Source organism: Gouania willdenowi, chromosome 19, assembly GCF_900634775.1.
Source record: "Gouania willdenowi chromosome 19, fGouWil2.1, whole genome shotgun sequence".
In the NCBI taxonomy this organism is placed as follows: domain Eukaryota; kingdom Metazoa; phylum Chordata; class Actinopteri; order Blenniiformes; family Gobiesocidae; genus Gouania; species Gouania willdenowi.
In genome coordinates this window covers 8297246-8312874 of record NC_041062.1, presented here as the reverse complement: position 1 = coordinate 8312874, position 15629 = coordinate 8297246, and the positions used below count along the sequence as shown (strand labels likewise).

The window sequence follows — 15629 nt, the reverse complement described above, 5'->3', positions numbered from 1 at the left end:
CTTATTTTTGAGTTACGTTACCCCAGCCCCCCACCCCATTTCTGCCACTTTTAAACCAATAGTGACACTTTGAACCCTTTATACCACTTTTACCACAGATTTGTTACATCTAGACTAGACTATTGTATTTCTTTACTGCCGGGATGTGCCAGTAACTCATTAAAATGTCACCAGGAAACTTCATGATGAAACTCAATTTCCTGGATCTAACTAGCGTGTCTAAAGGTAAAACGATCAGCTAGCCGACAATGAGATAAAAGTAGAATCTAAACCACAACAATAGGTTTTGAATTAAAGTGAAAATAAAATGGAGAAATGTCTAAAGAATAGTTGCTTCAGTAAATTAAAATATAACACCAGGAAGATGTGTTTTATTAGGATTTATTCCTGAAGTTTTGGTACAACAACATATCTCACATCCATTATAGTGTTTATAAAGAAAGGTTAACACAAAAAAAAGATGGAAATCCCTGATCTGCAGGGAAAAAACTTCCTCCACACTTCAATCTTCCATCTTCTCTACTGTGTGAACCAGCATGTGTCTCTTCAGGTCCCCCTTCCTTGTGAATCTTCGCCCACAAACGCTACAACCAAACGGTTTCTCTCCGCCGTGTACCAACATGTGCGTCTTCAGGTACGACTTCCTGTTGAAGGTTTTGTCACAGAAGTGGCAGCCAAAGCGCGTCTCGCCCACGTGGGTGTTCATGTGGCTCTGCAGCGACATCTGCTCTGAGAACCTTTTACTACAAACGCCACAGCTGAACGGTTTCTCCCCGGAGTGGACTCTGGTGTGTCGTCTGAAGTTGGAAGGATGTCTGAATCTTTTCCCGCAGTGTTGACACTGGAATGGTTTCTCACCGGTGTGGACTCCCATGTGCGTCCGGAGGTTTCCCCTTCGGCTGAATCCTTGTCCGCAAACGTCACAGATGTAAAGTTTCTTACCATCGTCTGTTATGGTCTGTGTCTCTCCAACTTTTTTTAAGCCTAGATTTCCACCAAGTTCTCGCGACTCATCGTAAAGACTATTAGTTCCAAACCTTTCAGCTTTAGACTCAAACCCTGGTAAATAGTTCAGGCCGTTTTCATAATCAACCTCTTCCTCGTCCTTAATTTCAGATCCAGACTCTGACAAAGACTCGTCTTCATCGACTCTCACTTCAGTCTCCGTTGACGTGGACCGACGTCCAACATCAACGGGAGAAGCAAGAAGTGGAAAACTCCTCTGCACTTCCTCCGTTTCTTGCTTTATTCGACAAAAAGCCAAGTCCTGCTGGTTCAGGGCGGAGCTTTGGTCGCACTGAACCTCTTTGACCGCAGACGTCTGCAGAGCGCCTGGAGGAAATGGCGACACAAATTAGCTAAAAACACACAAGATCGCACGTGTCAAACTCGAGGTCCGGGGGCCAAATCCGTCCCTTTGGGGCATCCAATTCGGCCCGTAGGAAAAATGTTAAAAACGACTCAAAACATGAATCATTGTGTGAATGAAACTCAACAATATTTGCAGGTGCTCACAGTTTCCCCATTGCTTATATCACATGATAGCAGTTGTTTTTAATGTTAAACTGTTGAAAAAACTCACACAAAGTCCTTCAATTTTCTACAAATTGACATAATATGTCCCTTGATTAAATAGAAATTTGTCACAAAATCTAGGAAATGTAAAGTGAAGAGCCTGTTGGGACTCATATCTGTCATTTATAGCTTTGATATTGTCAGTTTCTTACATATTTTCTATTTTATGTGTATTGTATATATAAGTGTAAACTAGGGCACAATAACACAGTAAGTGGTTTTCCAGCATTTCCTAAAACATTCTACAATTACAATTAACCAATATTATTGAAAGAAAGATGAAATGTAAAAACATCCAAACCTGATTTCAGTGGTGGAACTGTGTCATGTTGATGATGATGACCACAGTCTGTTCTTTTACACTGAGAAAGCTTTTCTTCATATTCAGCGACTGTTCTTTCAAACAGCGTGAAAATCTCTTCGGCTGCTTTGTCCAGCAACTCTTTCACCGTCGCACTGAAGATCTCTCGTTTAGACATGGCATCAATCACAGAAACTTCTGCATGAATCACAGATGTCGAGTCTGTGTTAATGTACGAGTTGGTATTTAATGTGTGAACACCAAACATCAGCTTTTTTTAAACATTCTCCAGTTTCTTCACAAAGTTTGTATCTTTCATATTTTTTGTGAAGGGTTTCTGTTGTCTTTCTTTATGCAAACTGAGGTAGAAAAATCTGCTTTCATCACCTAAAAATTGCAAAAAAATAAATCCAAATAAGTAAAAGATTAGCAGAAGTGAGAGTTTAACTTAAATATAACCCAATACAATAATGAAGCATCAGGAAAAAAAAAATAGCCATAAGACATTTAATAATAACATATTTCTTAACTTGTGGGATGATTTATTTTGCTTGGGCAAAAACTAAGAAAATACAGTGCTTTTTATTTTGAAAGATGAAATCTTTTCCAACACATTGCCATAAAAAAAACTTGCAAGAGGAAAATAGTTGCTTAACTTTTTCTTTAAATAGCTTTTAGTCTGATACTGATGTGATTTTTTTAAGCGAGGTTCAAACTACTTCATTTTCTATTCTAATTAAATTAAATATTTTTCACCCCAACCAGTTAACAGTAATAATTTACAACAGTACAGCCATAGGTTTTTATTTTTCATTTTTAGACCTAGAAATAATCCAAGATGAAGGACATATCAAACAATCTATTCTGCAGGTAGTTTAAATGACCTGCTACAGTCTAAGTCTCAGATACCACAGCACACCTCAGCGGCTAACTTTACGCAATATCTTAAAATTGAAGGATTCATCTTTCCGTTTTCTGCCTCAAAACATTCAATTAACAAAACCAACCATTAACACTTAACTTATATTACTGTTCAAACCAGAAAATACTGACATTTTGCACACGCAAACTGCTGTTAGCTGTTTATTTCGAGAATAACACGTCGTTTTTGTGTAATTTGGAGTTTTACTTACCAACTGCGCGGTGAAATCCACCTTCACTTTATTCTGCACAATAAAGAACAACAAAAACCACGGCGACTTTAAATTTAATCACAGGTTAGCTCGAAACACTCACTTTGCTGAGTTAGCAACTGCAGCTAGATTTAGGTGCCTGTAGAGATGCCTGCTCAAAAGAAAACACGGACTATTTTAATAAACTCAATATAATGAATCAAATAAATTAATAAATAATATGAAGATTGCATTTTTAAATGTAGACAAAAAACAGTTTGAATTTAAATTTTATTTTTTTACGTCATGCTTTCTGTGTCAACGTATTCAAACGGCGTTTGTAAGGAACGCTATATATTTAATCAATTCATTTTACGTTGTTGTAAGCATAGACATATATATATATTTTTAAAAAGCCTTTATTATATGATATCTATGGTTTTAAACTTGTCAGGTTGCAGAACTATTTTTAAAATGTAATGTAGTAAATCTGTCGAATAAATTCATAAATGAATAAATAAAATACAATAAACCAAGCCAGTGCCATTTAACAATAGGACTAGATAACAGTATGTGAATGATATTTTTGGAGCACAGGGGAACATACAGGATCTTATACTTAAGATAGATAAATAAATAAAAGAAAATACAAATAAATTGTCATTTTAAAATTCACAAGTATTCAAAACAAATGATGGTAAATTAATAAATAAATGCAAAATACAAGGAAAACACTCCCTGTGAACTCAATAAACTACATCTAAATGATCAAAATGCTGTCTAAACTATATCCAAACTCTTAACTGACCGCAACTCTCTATAAGAAACCCGCCTTTTGAATGAAGACCAGTTTATATTGCTGTGAAACACAAAAACACTTCTATGAATCCTTCTACAGGACCACATCCCACGATGCAATGCGAGTAATTGGAGATTTAAACTAATATTCATGTGGCAAGTTCAACCTTTTACATCTATGTTGATCTAGGAGGCTTATATTATATCTTTATCTGATTTTTTTTTTTTAATCGCCTCTTGCAGCTTTAAGTTACACAATAATGAAAAAAAGAAATTTGAATGTGTATTTTTAATTTTTTAATAAATGCGCACATATTTTGTTTATTGAGGATATATTAAACACATTTTATTTTATATATATGGCTAGTGATGGTGGCCTTTAACTTTTGTTTTATCCACTCAAACTGACACATTATAATTTGTTTTATATTTACAAATGAGAAAACAAGATGAATCATATTTATTTCCAATTGTACAGTTTGTAATTGTGCGTCTCTGATAACGACTTCCCACAAATGTGTAAGAAGGCATAATAAATGGTTGTCAGTCAGTCAGAGGAGTCTCTTGATGCATTCTCTTCATGTGTCTCTTCATGTATTCCTGACAACCAAACTTCTCCCCACAGACATCACACGGGAACGCCTTCTCGCTCGTGTGGATTGTGTAGTGCAGTTTTAGCGTGTACTGATGTCTGAACATCTTTCCGCACACCTCGCAGCCATATGGTGTGTCTCCGGTGTGGATCCTCATGTGGCCCTTGATGGCGTTCTGCTGGGCGAACGTCTCTCCGCACACGCTGCACTTGAATGGCCTCTCACCCGTGTGGACCCGAATGTGTCGGTTCAGGAGCCATTTTTGGTCAAACGTTTTGTGACACACTTCGCAGGGGAACGGCTTCTCTCCTTCACTGTGTATCCTCATATGTCGCTTCATGTTTCCTAGACAGTTGAAGTTCTCCCCGCAGAATTCACACGAATACGGCTTCTCTCCCTTATGAATCAGGCTGTGGCATTTTAGCGAGTATTGACGACTGAACTCTTTCCCGCACAGCTCGCAGGCGAATGGTTTCTCTCCCGTGTGGATTCGCATGTGGTTCCTGAGGACGCCCTGCTCGAGGAACGTCTCTCCGCACACGGAGCATTGAAACGGTCTTGCGCCCGCATGGTCCTGCATGTGTCTGGTCAGTTGAGTCTTGCGGACAAATGTTTTCCCACAGTCTGCACAGGAAAACGGTTTCTCTCCTGTGTGAAGAGCGCTGTGTCGTTGTAAACTCCCCCGCTGGGTGAATCTCTCCCCACAGACCAGACAGGGGAATGGTTTCTCTCCCGTGTGGGTTTTCTTGTGTCTTTTAAGATTATGGTTGCCTTTGAAATTTTTCCCACATTGATTACAAGTATAGGGTTTTTCTCCCGTGTGGACTGTGAGGTGATTCTGATAATGGGTCTTCTGACTGAATTTTCTCCCACACAAAGAACATTGATAAGGTTTTTCTCCAGTGTGGAGCTCCTTGTGTCGCCTCAGGCTACTTGGCTCCGTGAAGGTATTCCCACAGATGCTGCAGCTGAACGGCTTCCCCGTGTGGATTCTGTTGTGTGAGTTAAGATTCCTTTGACTTGTGAATCTTTTATCGCAAATGTCACAGAGGAACGTCTTTTTCCCAGGGTGAACCTTCCTGTGGCGCAACAAGTCACGTTTTTTGGAGAAGTTTTTACCGCAAACACTGCAAATGTGCATCGTGTCAGGTTCTGGTTCAGGGTCCAAATGGTCACGCCACTCCTTCTCCCAATCATCATCATTTTCCGTCTCAGTGTCCGAATGGTTTAACTCAGACTTTGAGGAAGATGCTCGAGGCCCCTCATCTTCGTCACTTTCTTCTTTCACTGAGCAGAGGGCTGCGTGGAGCTGCTGGGAGCTTACAGCTTCCTCGTTGTCGTCGTCGTCCTCCTCCTCCTCTTCCTCACTCTTTGCAGGAATATCAGTGAGAGGAAAACGGTCGGAAACACCCTCCTGTTCTTCCTGGCTGGTCGACACTTCTGTTTGTTCCTCCTTTATATCGAGAACATCCACATCCTGTTTGAGTTTGTTTTTAAGCGTCGCCACCTGATGCTGATGCTGGTGTGCATCTGCAGGCAACAAGGAAACAAACATGGAAACAATGTGAGCTGTAATGTATAGAGATTTTTTTATTGTTATTCATTACTGTGTGTGTGTTTCACACATGCATACATTCTAATTTCACCTTTTTTCCTGTGTTTTTGTTGTACTTTTTTGTATTTTTGTAGTGGCCTTGTGTGTTTTTGTTGTCCTTTAGTGTATTTCAACACTTATACTTTAATCCTGTTTACGGTCTGCAAGAGTTGGAAATTAAAATTTAAAAAAAAGGAAAAGAAGGCGTTACAACTAAATAAATTTTTCGTCTGATGCCTAAAGATGTTTGTTTTCTGCTCTTAAAACCAAGAACTTTTTAAGGAATTAAATACTTTAAAGGTTACTTTTGTTTGTACAGTTCTCAATTATTATTTTAATTTCACGAGTTTCAGTTTTAAAGTGCATTCGTTTTCTTAAACCTGCAATTATGAATGAAATGCTTGGCCATTACATTCTTACTTTTATAAATCTTATCCATCTTTTTTATGCCTTTTGTTAGAATTACAAATGTAATTCCAAATACTTGAGTTTACGTAAATGAAAGTTTATTAATTTCATTTATCCAAGTTTGAAATGTGCCCTGAAAAATTTAACAGAACAACTAAATAACTAAATGTTGGGATTTATTAAATGAGTTTTTGGATTGATATTAAGTGCCTCTTCTGATTGGCTATTTAAAATCACAAAATTACGTTTTTTAAAAAAACTTATCAAACCCTCCAACTTACAAAGGCATTTTTAAATGTTGGACTACAAAATGACTCGTTTGGGTCCGCAGCTATAAACTGTCCGGGTGGAACAATTTAACACCGAAAGAAAGCCTGTCGGAAATCGGAAATAAATATCGCTAAGAGTAAAAATAATACGCGCAATATTAAGATATATAAATTATGTGAAGTGTATGAAATCTGTAAAAACAGAAAAGAAGTTTTTCCTCTCGTTTTATTTTTAAACCAAAGAACAGTTTTAGTGATCCGTTCCGTCTAAAGTAAATCTTACCACACACTTCCTGTTGATGATCCGTCTTTAATAACCTTTTCTCTAAATTCTTATGATCATTTTGTTGATTTCGAAGATAATCCGTTTTATTCATGGCGTAAAATATTCCGCTCTTGGACTCGCGTGATCAGATCCAGTTCTGGTCCGGGGGATCGGGTTACATCGACCCGATTATGCCCAAAGGATGACGAAGGATCGGATCTAACTTAAGAAATGACTTCAGCCTTGTGAGGGCGAACATTAAACAGTTACAAGGAAACACACAGTCGGTGTGTGCTCAGTCTGATCAGCCATGTTTATTAAAGACAAACAAGCTGTCCCTTGATATGCCTGTGTAAAATGTCAAAACAAGAGAGGTGAAGATGACGTGAAAATTCAGATCAGTGCTTTGTTTTGTTTTTTGTTTAATTTATTGAATTTTATGTTTATCTCCCCATTGTTCTAGATTCCCTTTTGGAAATTGTGAATTAACATTTGAATAACACTTATAGAAAATAAATAATTAACACAAATATATGTTAAGTTAATAAAGCTCCCATGGAAGTAACATTTAAATATACAATAGTATGAATATAGTATATTTCAGTATTGCTATAATAAGCCAATTTCCATGCCTTCCTGTTGGCGTATCTTTGTTTTAGAATGATTAACATAATTGAAGTAGTTTCTAGGGACTAAAGCCTAGCTGCAGCAAAACTTTGTCACTTTCATATATTTTATTTATGTATTGCTTTGTTTTTCTGTTTCTGTAAATAACATTGAGACACTCAAACTGTTTATTGTTGGCCTAATGGAGTTTTAGAGATGTAGAGATTTTTCCCCATCTTTCCAACCTTTCAGATTTTCTTTTCTGATTTTTTTTTTTACATTGTAATAATGTTGAAATGTTTGCGTATTGTTGTTTTTATCAACCATTCGTTTGACTAACAAAAATCAAGCAAATATGAAGTTTGACAAGTGCCAAACAATGAAAAGTACGGTGTATGTTTTGGTTATTTTGGTGTAAAGGATTATTCTTAAATTTAGATGTGTCAAGGTCTGTTAAGTTTTGAAAAAAGACATGGAAAAAAATCTGCACAAAATGTGCTGCGGTTTCACATAATATAAGAATACATGAATGGGCCCATTTTCTTTTTAATTGCGTTTAGTAATTTGGCATCCTTCTTTATATTTAGATTTTGTGTTTGTGTCACGTGAGACAGAATTCTGTTTGGTATTTGTTAACTTAATAAAGTTGAATGTAAACAAATGTGTAAAAGGAAACCATGCAACATTAAAAAAAAAAATGTAATAATTGTTTAGTAACGTATTTTTATTTGCAGAGACAAGCATACACACTGTTTCAATGTATGCACAAAGATTTAAATAGTATAAATAACTGTTAAATATTAATGAGAATTATTAAAAAATTAAATAAAAAATAATCACAAAATAAGAATAAAACAGTAAAAATCCAAACCATATTGGAGAAAAGTGGGATGATTAAAAATTCATGAAACTTGAAAAATAAAAAATAGTGTACCCCAAAAATAAAGTTAGAAACTCAGTACAGAAAAAAAAACAAATACTTAAAAAAAAGAGAAAATTAAGAAAAAATGTACAGTGTTCAAGAAAATTACCAAAAATGAATACGATTAAAAAAAATAGAAAATATAGAGAAATAACAAAATCATAGTAAGAAAGATGAAAAATAAATATCTGAAACACACAAAAATAATGTAAAAATAAAATAGAGTCAAATAAAAGCAATAATAATAAAGAAAAATGATAATAATAAAATAAGTATTTCAACCTGGTGTTCTTTCTTTTCATTTCCCATCTTTTGTGTGGAGCTTCATGTGTCTCCTCATGTTTCCTGAACGAGTGAAAGTTTTACCACAGATATGACATGAGAACGGCTTCTCCCCTGTGTGGTCTTTTTTATGTCTTCTCAGCGTGTACGGATGTCGGAATTTCTTCCCGCACACGTCGCAGGCAAACGGTGTTTCTCCGGTGTGAACCCTCATGTGACTGTTGAGCACAGCCTGCTCCGTAAACTTCTCTCCGCACACGTCACAGCCATATGGTCTCTCCCCTGTGTGGACCCGCATGTGTCTTTCGAGGTGACTATTTTGGCTGAAGGTTTTCCCGCAGTTCTCACAGGTGAACGGTTTCTCACCTGTGTGGACCCCGCTGTGCCGCTTAAGACTTCCCATCTGTGTGAACTTCTTCCCACATACGGCACAGGAGTAGGGTCTCTCTCCCGTGTGGGTCCTCCTGTGTCTTTTCAGATTAAACTGGATTCGGAATGTTTTCCCACAGATGTCACAGGAGAAAGGGTTTTCTCCCGTGTGGATGGTTATGTGTTTTTCATACTCGGCTTTGATTCTAAAGCTTTTACCGCAGAAATCACAGTCAAACGGTTTCTCGCCCGTGTGAACCGTCATGTGCCTCATAAACTGAGCTTTCCAGCTAAACTTTTCCCCACAAAAACCACATCCGAAGGGTTTTTTCCATCTCGTGTGAGTCTCCCTGTGTCTTTTCAGTGCCCCCCACTCCTTAAATGACTTCCCGCATATTCCACAACCGAATGGCTTCCCACCTGAGTGATCCCAGAAATGAAAGTGGAGATTACTCTGATGGCTAAAGCTTTTTTGACAAAGTCCACATGAAAAAGGCTTCTCTCCGGTGTGAGTCCTCCGGTGGCTCTGAAGGACGACCTCAAGCATGAACCGTTTCCCACACAGATCACAGCCAAATGGTCTCCCTCCTGTGTTCCCCTCCCTAGATTTTTTCCTCCCTCTATGTACTCTAAACCATTTACTAAACACGGGACAGCTGGATATTTTCCCTCCTCCTCTTGATCGATGTCTTTTGCGTTCCTCCATGTCTTTTTGCCAATTGTGTCTTTTCCCACAAACGCCACATTTATACGTTTTCTGACCCGCGTGGGATCTCCGGTGCCGCTTTAGATTTTCCTGCCGGGTGAACCTTCGACCACAAACCACGCAGCCGAACGGTTTCTGGCCCATGTGAGCTCGTCGGTGTCGTTTCAGATTCTCTCTGCGAGTAAATCTTTTGCCACAAACGCTGCATCTGTATTGTTTCTCACCTGTTGGGGCCAAATTGTGTGTTTTCAAACAATCCTGGAACGATTCTTTGTTTTCTAAGCGATCATAACTACATTTACTGTTTGACAAAGATTCCTCATCGTCGTCATCGATGCTAACTTCAATTTCAGAGTCTTTTTCAGTCGTATCACAAACCGATTCTCTATTGGTGTCTTTGTGTCTGAAAACCTCTGATTTTCTACTGTGTTTTCTGACTTTTTCCACATTTACTGAGCAATTAGTTTTATTTTTCATCTCCTCACTGTCTTCAGTCTGAAGTTCCTCCTCGTTTTCTTCACATTTCATAGGAAACCTGCTGATATTTTTCTGGCTGGTGAAAGTTTCCTCCGGTTCTTTCTTTAATGGGTGGACATCTGGATCCTGATTTGAGCTCCATTCAAGGGAATCTTCTTTTTTAACCACAACCAGCTGCTGAACATCTGCAGACAACGCGGAAAAACACATGGACAAGGTAAGAGCTTTGACCGAAAAAAACTCAGCTTTAAATATATTTGTTTGTTCTTGTTTTTACAGACATTTGGCTAATTTACAATTTACTTGTGTTGTAATCAAAGTTGAAAGGAGATCTGGAAAAATCTTGATTGTTTTTTTGATTTTTGTTTTTAATTATTTTTTATTTCACTCCATTATATATTTGCACAACGTTTATGTATCTTAATACTATATTTTAGCCATGGTTTGTGTCATTTTTGTCAGTTGTGTTGCTTTAATCTGTACAGCACTTTGGTTAACTCTGGTTGTTTTTAAATTTGCTTTATAAATACATATATTGGTTTATTTAACAGGGACAGTGTACATTAATATCAATACTGACAATATACCAGAATTAGCCAAAAGGCTATTTTTCATCTGCAGTCCCTAAGGTTTAAGTAGAGTTGAGTAATCACTTCCCCTCTCTTTGTAGAATCAGTCAGTTACAACAATGTCGCTGTTATTAAAATTAGTAACAGAGGGGAATACTAGGAAATAGTTGGACAACAAATCTTGAAATTGTTTCCTTACTAATCTTGCAAATGTTTCATACACAAATGCAGAGTTTTGTAAATAATTCCGTCCATTTTTATAACTGCTAAATTATTATTATTATTATAAGTAGCTGAAAATACCAAAAACTCGCCTTGCAGCAAAAAACTAAAACTAAAATAATGTTCTGACTGGACGTTACAATTTGCATACATTTTCTTAGTTTGTATTTTTTTTCTAATGTGTGTTGTACATATTAGCATAGTTGCGTTTACTCTGACCACTCCTTTTAGCTTTCATTTAATTGTATTTACTCCGTTTGTTAAATTTTAAATAAAGCTTTGAAGGGAAAAAAAAAAAAAAAAAAAAGAGAAACATTAAAACCGGAAACTCAATCTGGTCCCCCGTGAAAAACAGTCCGGGTACATGATAGTAGAATATTCAAATTTGCCAATACAAACGATAACAACCAACTTTAAGAGCACCTGTTTACTGTGAAAGTCTGTCGAATTTGTGTTTTAGATGGAGACTTTCTTCCTGTTGTGGTTAACAGTGTCTCAAACAGTGCGTTTATCTCTTAGTAAATCTTACCATTAGTTTGTGTTGCACCGACACTCAATAATCCGTCCTCAGGCCGCAGATGTGTTCTTTTCTTCTTCGGATGATCCAGTCTCTCCATTTCTCCTCTTCTTTCTGATTAACAGCTCACATGATCGGATCCAGGCTTGCACAGACTGATTGGATCGTATCCGTTTAAAAGCGCAACTTGATCCATTCATAAACGAGCAGAGAATGAACACAAAGCTCAACATCTGCTGTGAGCAATTTTAAAACATATTTACGAACGTGTTTACGTCTGATTCGCATTTGTTCAATAAAGCTAAAGACGCAAACGGGATGAGGTGCCCATCGTGATGCCTGTTCAAAATTATAGACGCCCCATCCAACCATTTAAGCAGAAGAATTCTCACAGAATAAAGTGTGTATTTTAAAATTGTATTGATTATTTTATTGTCCTTATAGCCTCCTTAATATTTTCTGAGACCAGTTTTTCTGGATTTATTAGAATTTAGATTAGATTTGTATTTATTTAGAACATGTAAACAGAATTTCATAAACAAAAAAATTCTCAACACAACTAAGCTATATATTTTTTTGGACAATTTGAGCCCATATTGCTTATTTTTACCCTTTTTCTACAACTACACGAAACTTGCCACATTTTAACCTATTTTAATTTTTTTGCTCCTATGAATGCATTTTTGCTACATTACTCTCATTTCTGGCAATTCTCAGTCATGTTTAAATGCCTTTTTTCCACTTTAAGACATTTTCATCACTTATAAACCTTTTCCACCACTTTTTCACCTAGTGTCATATGTTAACCCATTTCACAATATTTCATGCTTATTTTTGCCAATTTAACCACATTCACTATTTGTCATTCCCATTATTTACCAGTTATAATTACTATTACTATTTTTTAAAATGACCTTATTCCAGATTTCTGAAACCTTTATTTTGGGGTACTAACAGTAGTAATAATTGGCATGATAGTTTATTTTGGTGTTTCAGTTTTCGGCCAAGAAATTGAATTTCAGTGCACCTCTAATTCCATACGTTCTCTTTCTGTCAGGAGTAAAAATGTCACAAATTACTGAAATATACTGTATTATTCATAGGACACACACATACACATAAAGGCTCTCTGGTATTTCTCTATCCCATCACATTGGTCGTGTGGATTTTCATGTGTCTCTTTACGTTTTCCTGACGTGTGAATTTCTTCCCGCAGACGTCACATGAAAACGGCCTCTCTCCCGTGTGGACGATCATGTGTCTTTTAAGCATGTAGTGATGGTTAAACTTTTTTCCACAGTCCTGACAACTGAACGGCTCCTCTCCTGTGTGGACCCTGGTGTGACTCCTGAGGACCCCCTGCTCCGCGAACCTTTCCCCGCAGACGTTGCAGCCGAACGGTCTCTCGCCCGTGTGGACGCGCTCGTGCCTCTCCATGTGGTTCTTGCAGCTGAAAGTCTTCCCGCAGTCGTCACAGCTGAACGGCTTTTCTCCCGTGTGGACTTGGATGTGTTTCTCATAGTGAGACTTCTGGCTGAACCTTTTAGCGCAGAAGTCGCACTCAAACTGCTTGTCCCCCGTGTGAATCGTTGTGTGAATCTCGTAATGAGCTTTCCTGGTGAATTTTTTCCCACAAACGCTGCATTCGTACGGTTTCTCCCCAGTGTGGACCTCCTTGTGTCTCTTCAGGGTTCCTTGGCCTGTGAAAGTTCGACCGCAAACATTGCAACCGAACGGCTTCTCGCCTGAGTGAATTCGGACGTGTGATTTTAGATTACTTTGGTGTATGAATCTTTTCCCGCAGAGTCCACAGGAGAACGGCTTCTCTCCCGTGTGGATTCGGGTGTGGTTCTTTAGGTCTCCCTGCTGTGTGAAGCTTTTCCCACAAACACTACAGTCAAATGGTTTCTCCCCCGTGTGGAGCCTCCTGTGTCTCTTCAGGTCTCCCTGTCGGTTAAAGCTTTTACCGCAAACGTCACAATCGTACGGCTTCTCTCCTGCGTGTGCCCGTCTGTGGCTCCTCAGGTTTTCCTGCCGGGTGAAATTTTTTCCACATATGCCACAACTGTACGGTTTCTTTTGTTTTGCATGATTATCGTAACTGACATCAGGCTCAAACTCTCCACTTTCTGATGCAGAATCTTCAGAATCAGCAACACTACCTTCCATATCTGAACCTGAATCCTTTGCGTCACTCTTGGGATTCAAAAGCCTGTTTCGAGGCGTTTCCTTGTCTTTTTGACGTGTCAGTGGATTAAAACCTCCTGAGTTCCTTTCTTTTGGTCCATGAAGTTGATCTTCCTCTTGTCTACTCCATAAATCCTCCGGTTCCTCTTTTACGTCAACATCATTGGCAAATTCTCCTTTAACCATTAAACGCTGCTGCACGTCTGCAGGAAACAGTGAAAAAAACATGTATTTTAACTGTGGCTTTAAATGCTTTCACATTAATACAGAGCAGCATTCAGTATGAATGCAGAGTCATGGTTTAAATGAAACCTTAAAAAGAATAATACACCTCACGTGCTTCAGAAATCTATATCTTAATTCCTGTCTTGATTTCTTCCTTTTTTTTTTCTTGTAAATATATTTTTTCATTATTTTTTATTACACAGATGCATGCTGGGAGGTGTTACGATAAGAGTTTTAAAGCACAATGTAAGCCAATGGGTGGTGTACATTTAAATAGATAAACCTAAGCTTACTGGAGTGCTGGAGTGTTGCTGAATCATCATTTACACAGGCTATTGTACCTATTATTGTTTTACTTAATTATACAGTTATTTGATGTTTATTCTGTCTTTTGTCTTTGTTTAACGTTTATTCTTTTGGTAAATGGACTTGTTTTATATAGCGCTTTATCACCACACTGAAGCAGTCTCAAAGCGCTTTACATATCAGCTCATTCACCCAATCACTCTCACATTCACAAAGGACAGGACTGCCATGCAAGGCGCTAGTCAACCACTGGGAGCAACTTTGGGTTCAGTGTCTTGCCCAAGGACACTTCGACACATAGTCAGGTACTGGGATCGAACCTCCAACCTCTCGATCAGAAGACGACCCTCTACCACCTGAGCCAAGGCCGACCACGATCCCAAAACAATATGCACAGAATGATAAAAACATACAAAATGAAAGCTAAATACACAAAAGACAACTAAAATAATCAAGGTTACTTCCAAATGCACAAAATAACTACACAAAAATACCCCAAAACTGTACAAAACAAGAAAAATGCACAAAATGAGAACGGTAATACACGATATGACAAGTTATGCAGAACGGGAATAAAACGACCCCAAAAACACACAAAATTACACACAATGACTCACAAAATACACTAAACAACAACAAAAACACACAAATTATGGGTTTGTTTTTCCTGTATTAATCTAAAGATTTTTTTTTTTTTGACCCCACTGTGAAAAAAGTTGTTCAACTCTTCACCACCATATTGTTGCAGAGTCATGGTATGAACGCCTGAATATTGTTACTGAGTCATGGTTCAAACCCCTACAGCCTGCTTGAGTTTCAATGATCAGTCATGTTTTCAACACCACATCATATCTGTGTATTGGTGCTTTTTGCTGAGTCATGGTTTAAACAGCACACATACCATGTGTTTAGGTCAACATTAACATTTCTGAAGAGCTTTTTATCTCCTTATTGAAATTGTGGCAGTTTAATTAAATACTTAATGACGTTAAACTAACACAGAGGACTGTTTTTGAGATTTTACGGCTCTGTCGATCTTATCGGATGATTTTTAACGATCATCGCGGAGTTAAAAGAAAGTCTGAGCGCAGACTCCCTGACATGTGGACTCAGACAACATGACTAACTACTAACCAGGTTAATAATGACTAGTTAAGACTAGTTTATCCTTCCCAGAGCTCACCCGAGTCCCGTTTTTCCTGCACTCCTTCCTCGGAGTGAAAACGGTCTGTTTGTAGGTTTAAGAAACAGTTCAGCTCCTCCATGGTGTTTGCTCTTCTTCTACGCTCTGAAAAACAGGAGTCTCTTCTTCTTCTATTATCTAAT

General features: G+C 37.8%; 2 protein-coding genes across 2 annotated transcripts; both read right to left on the bottom strand.

The window, feature by feature from the left end:
* Positions 1 to 502: 502 nt before the first annotated feature.
* LOC114481816 (zinc finger and SCAN domain-containing protein 2-like) lies at positions 503 to 3153 on the bottom strand. Its single transcript, XM_028476856.1, has 3 exons — positions 3010 to 3153; positions 1877 to 2074; positions 503 to 1332 (listed from the first exon to the last, which is right to left on the bottom strand). Exons 2-3 carry the CDS (start codon positions 2052 to 2054, stop codon positions 503 to 505), a joined length of 1008 nt encoding a protein of 335 aa, XP_028332657.1. The 5' UTR covers positions 2055 to 2074; positions 3010 to 3153.
* A 1016-nt stretch (positions 3154 to 4169) lies between these two features.
* LOC114481815 (zinc finger protein 850-like) lies at positions 4170 to 15609 on the bottom strand. Its single transcript, XM_028476855.1, has 5 exons — positions 15487 to 15609; positions 12738 to 13975; positions 11716 to 11821; positions 8744 to 10462; positions 4170 to 5909 (listed from the first exon to the last, which is right to left on the bottom strand). Exons 1-5 carry the CDS (start codon positions 15566 to 15568, stop codon positions 4330 to 4332), a joined length of 4725 nt encoding a protein of 1574 aa, XP_028332656.1. The 5' UTR covers positions 15569 to 15609; the 3' UTR covers positions 4170 to 4329.
* Between the last annotated feature and the right edge of the window lie 20 nt (positions 15610 to 15629).

Excerpts from the sequence above, each read along its gene's own strand:
- LOC114481816 (XM_028476856.1), bottom strand. The coding sequence starts at position 2,054 with ATGTCTAAACGAGAGATCTTCAGTGCGACGGTGAAAGAGTTGCTGGAC. Across the intron at positions 1,333-1,876 it reads AGTTCCACCACTGAAATCAG|GCGCTCTGCAGACGTCTGCG; the intron begins GTTTGGATGTTT and ends CATTTCCTCCAG.
- LOC114481815 (XM_028476855.1), bottom strand. The coding sequence starts at position 15,568 with ATGGAGGAGCTGAACTGTTTCTTAAACCTACAAACAGACCGTTTTCAC. Across the intron at positions 11,822-12,737 it reads TGAAAATCCACACGACCAAT|CAGATGTTGAGCTTTGTGTT; the intron begins GTGATGGGATAG and ends AATTGCTCACAG. Across the intron at positions 5,910-8,743 it reads CCACACAAAAGATGGGAAAT|ATGCACACCAGCATCAGCAT; the intron begins GAAAAGAAAGAA and ends TGTTGCCTGCAG.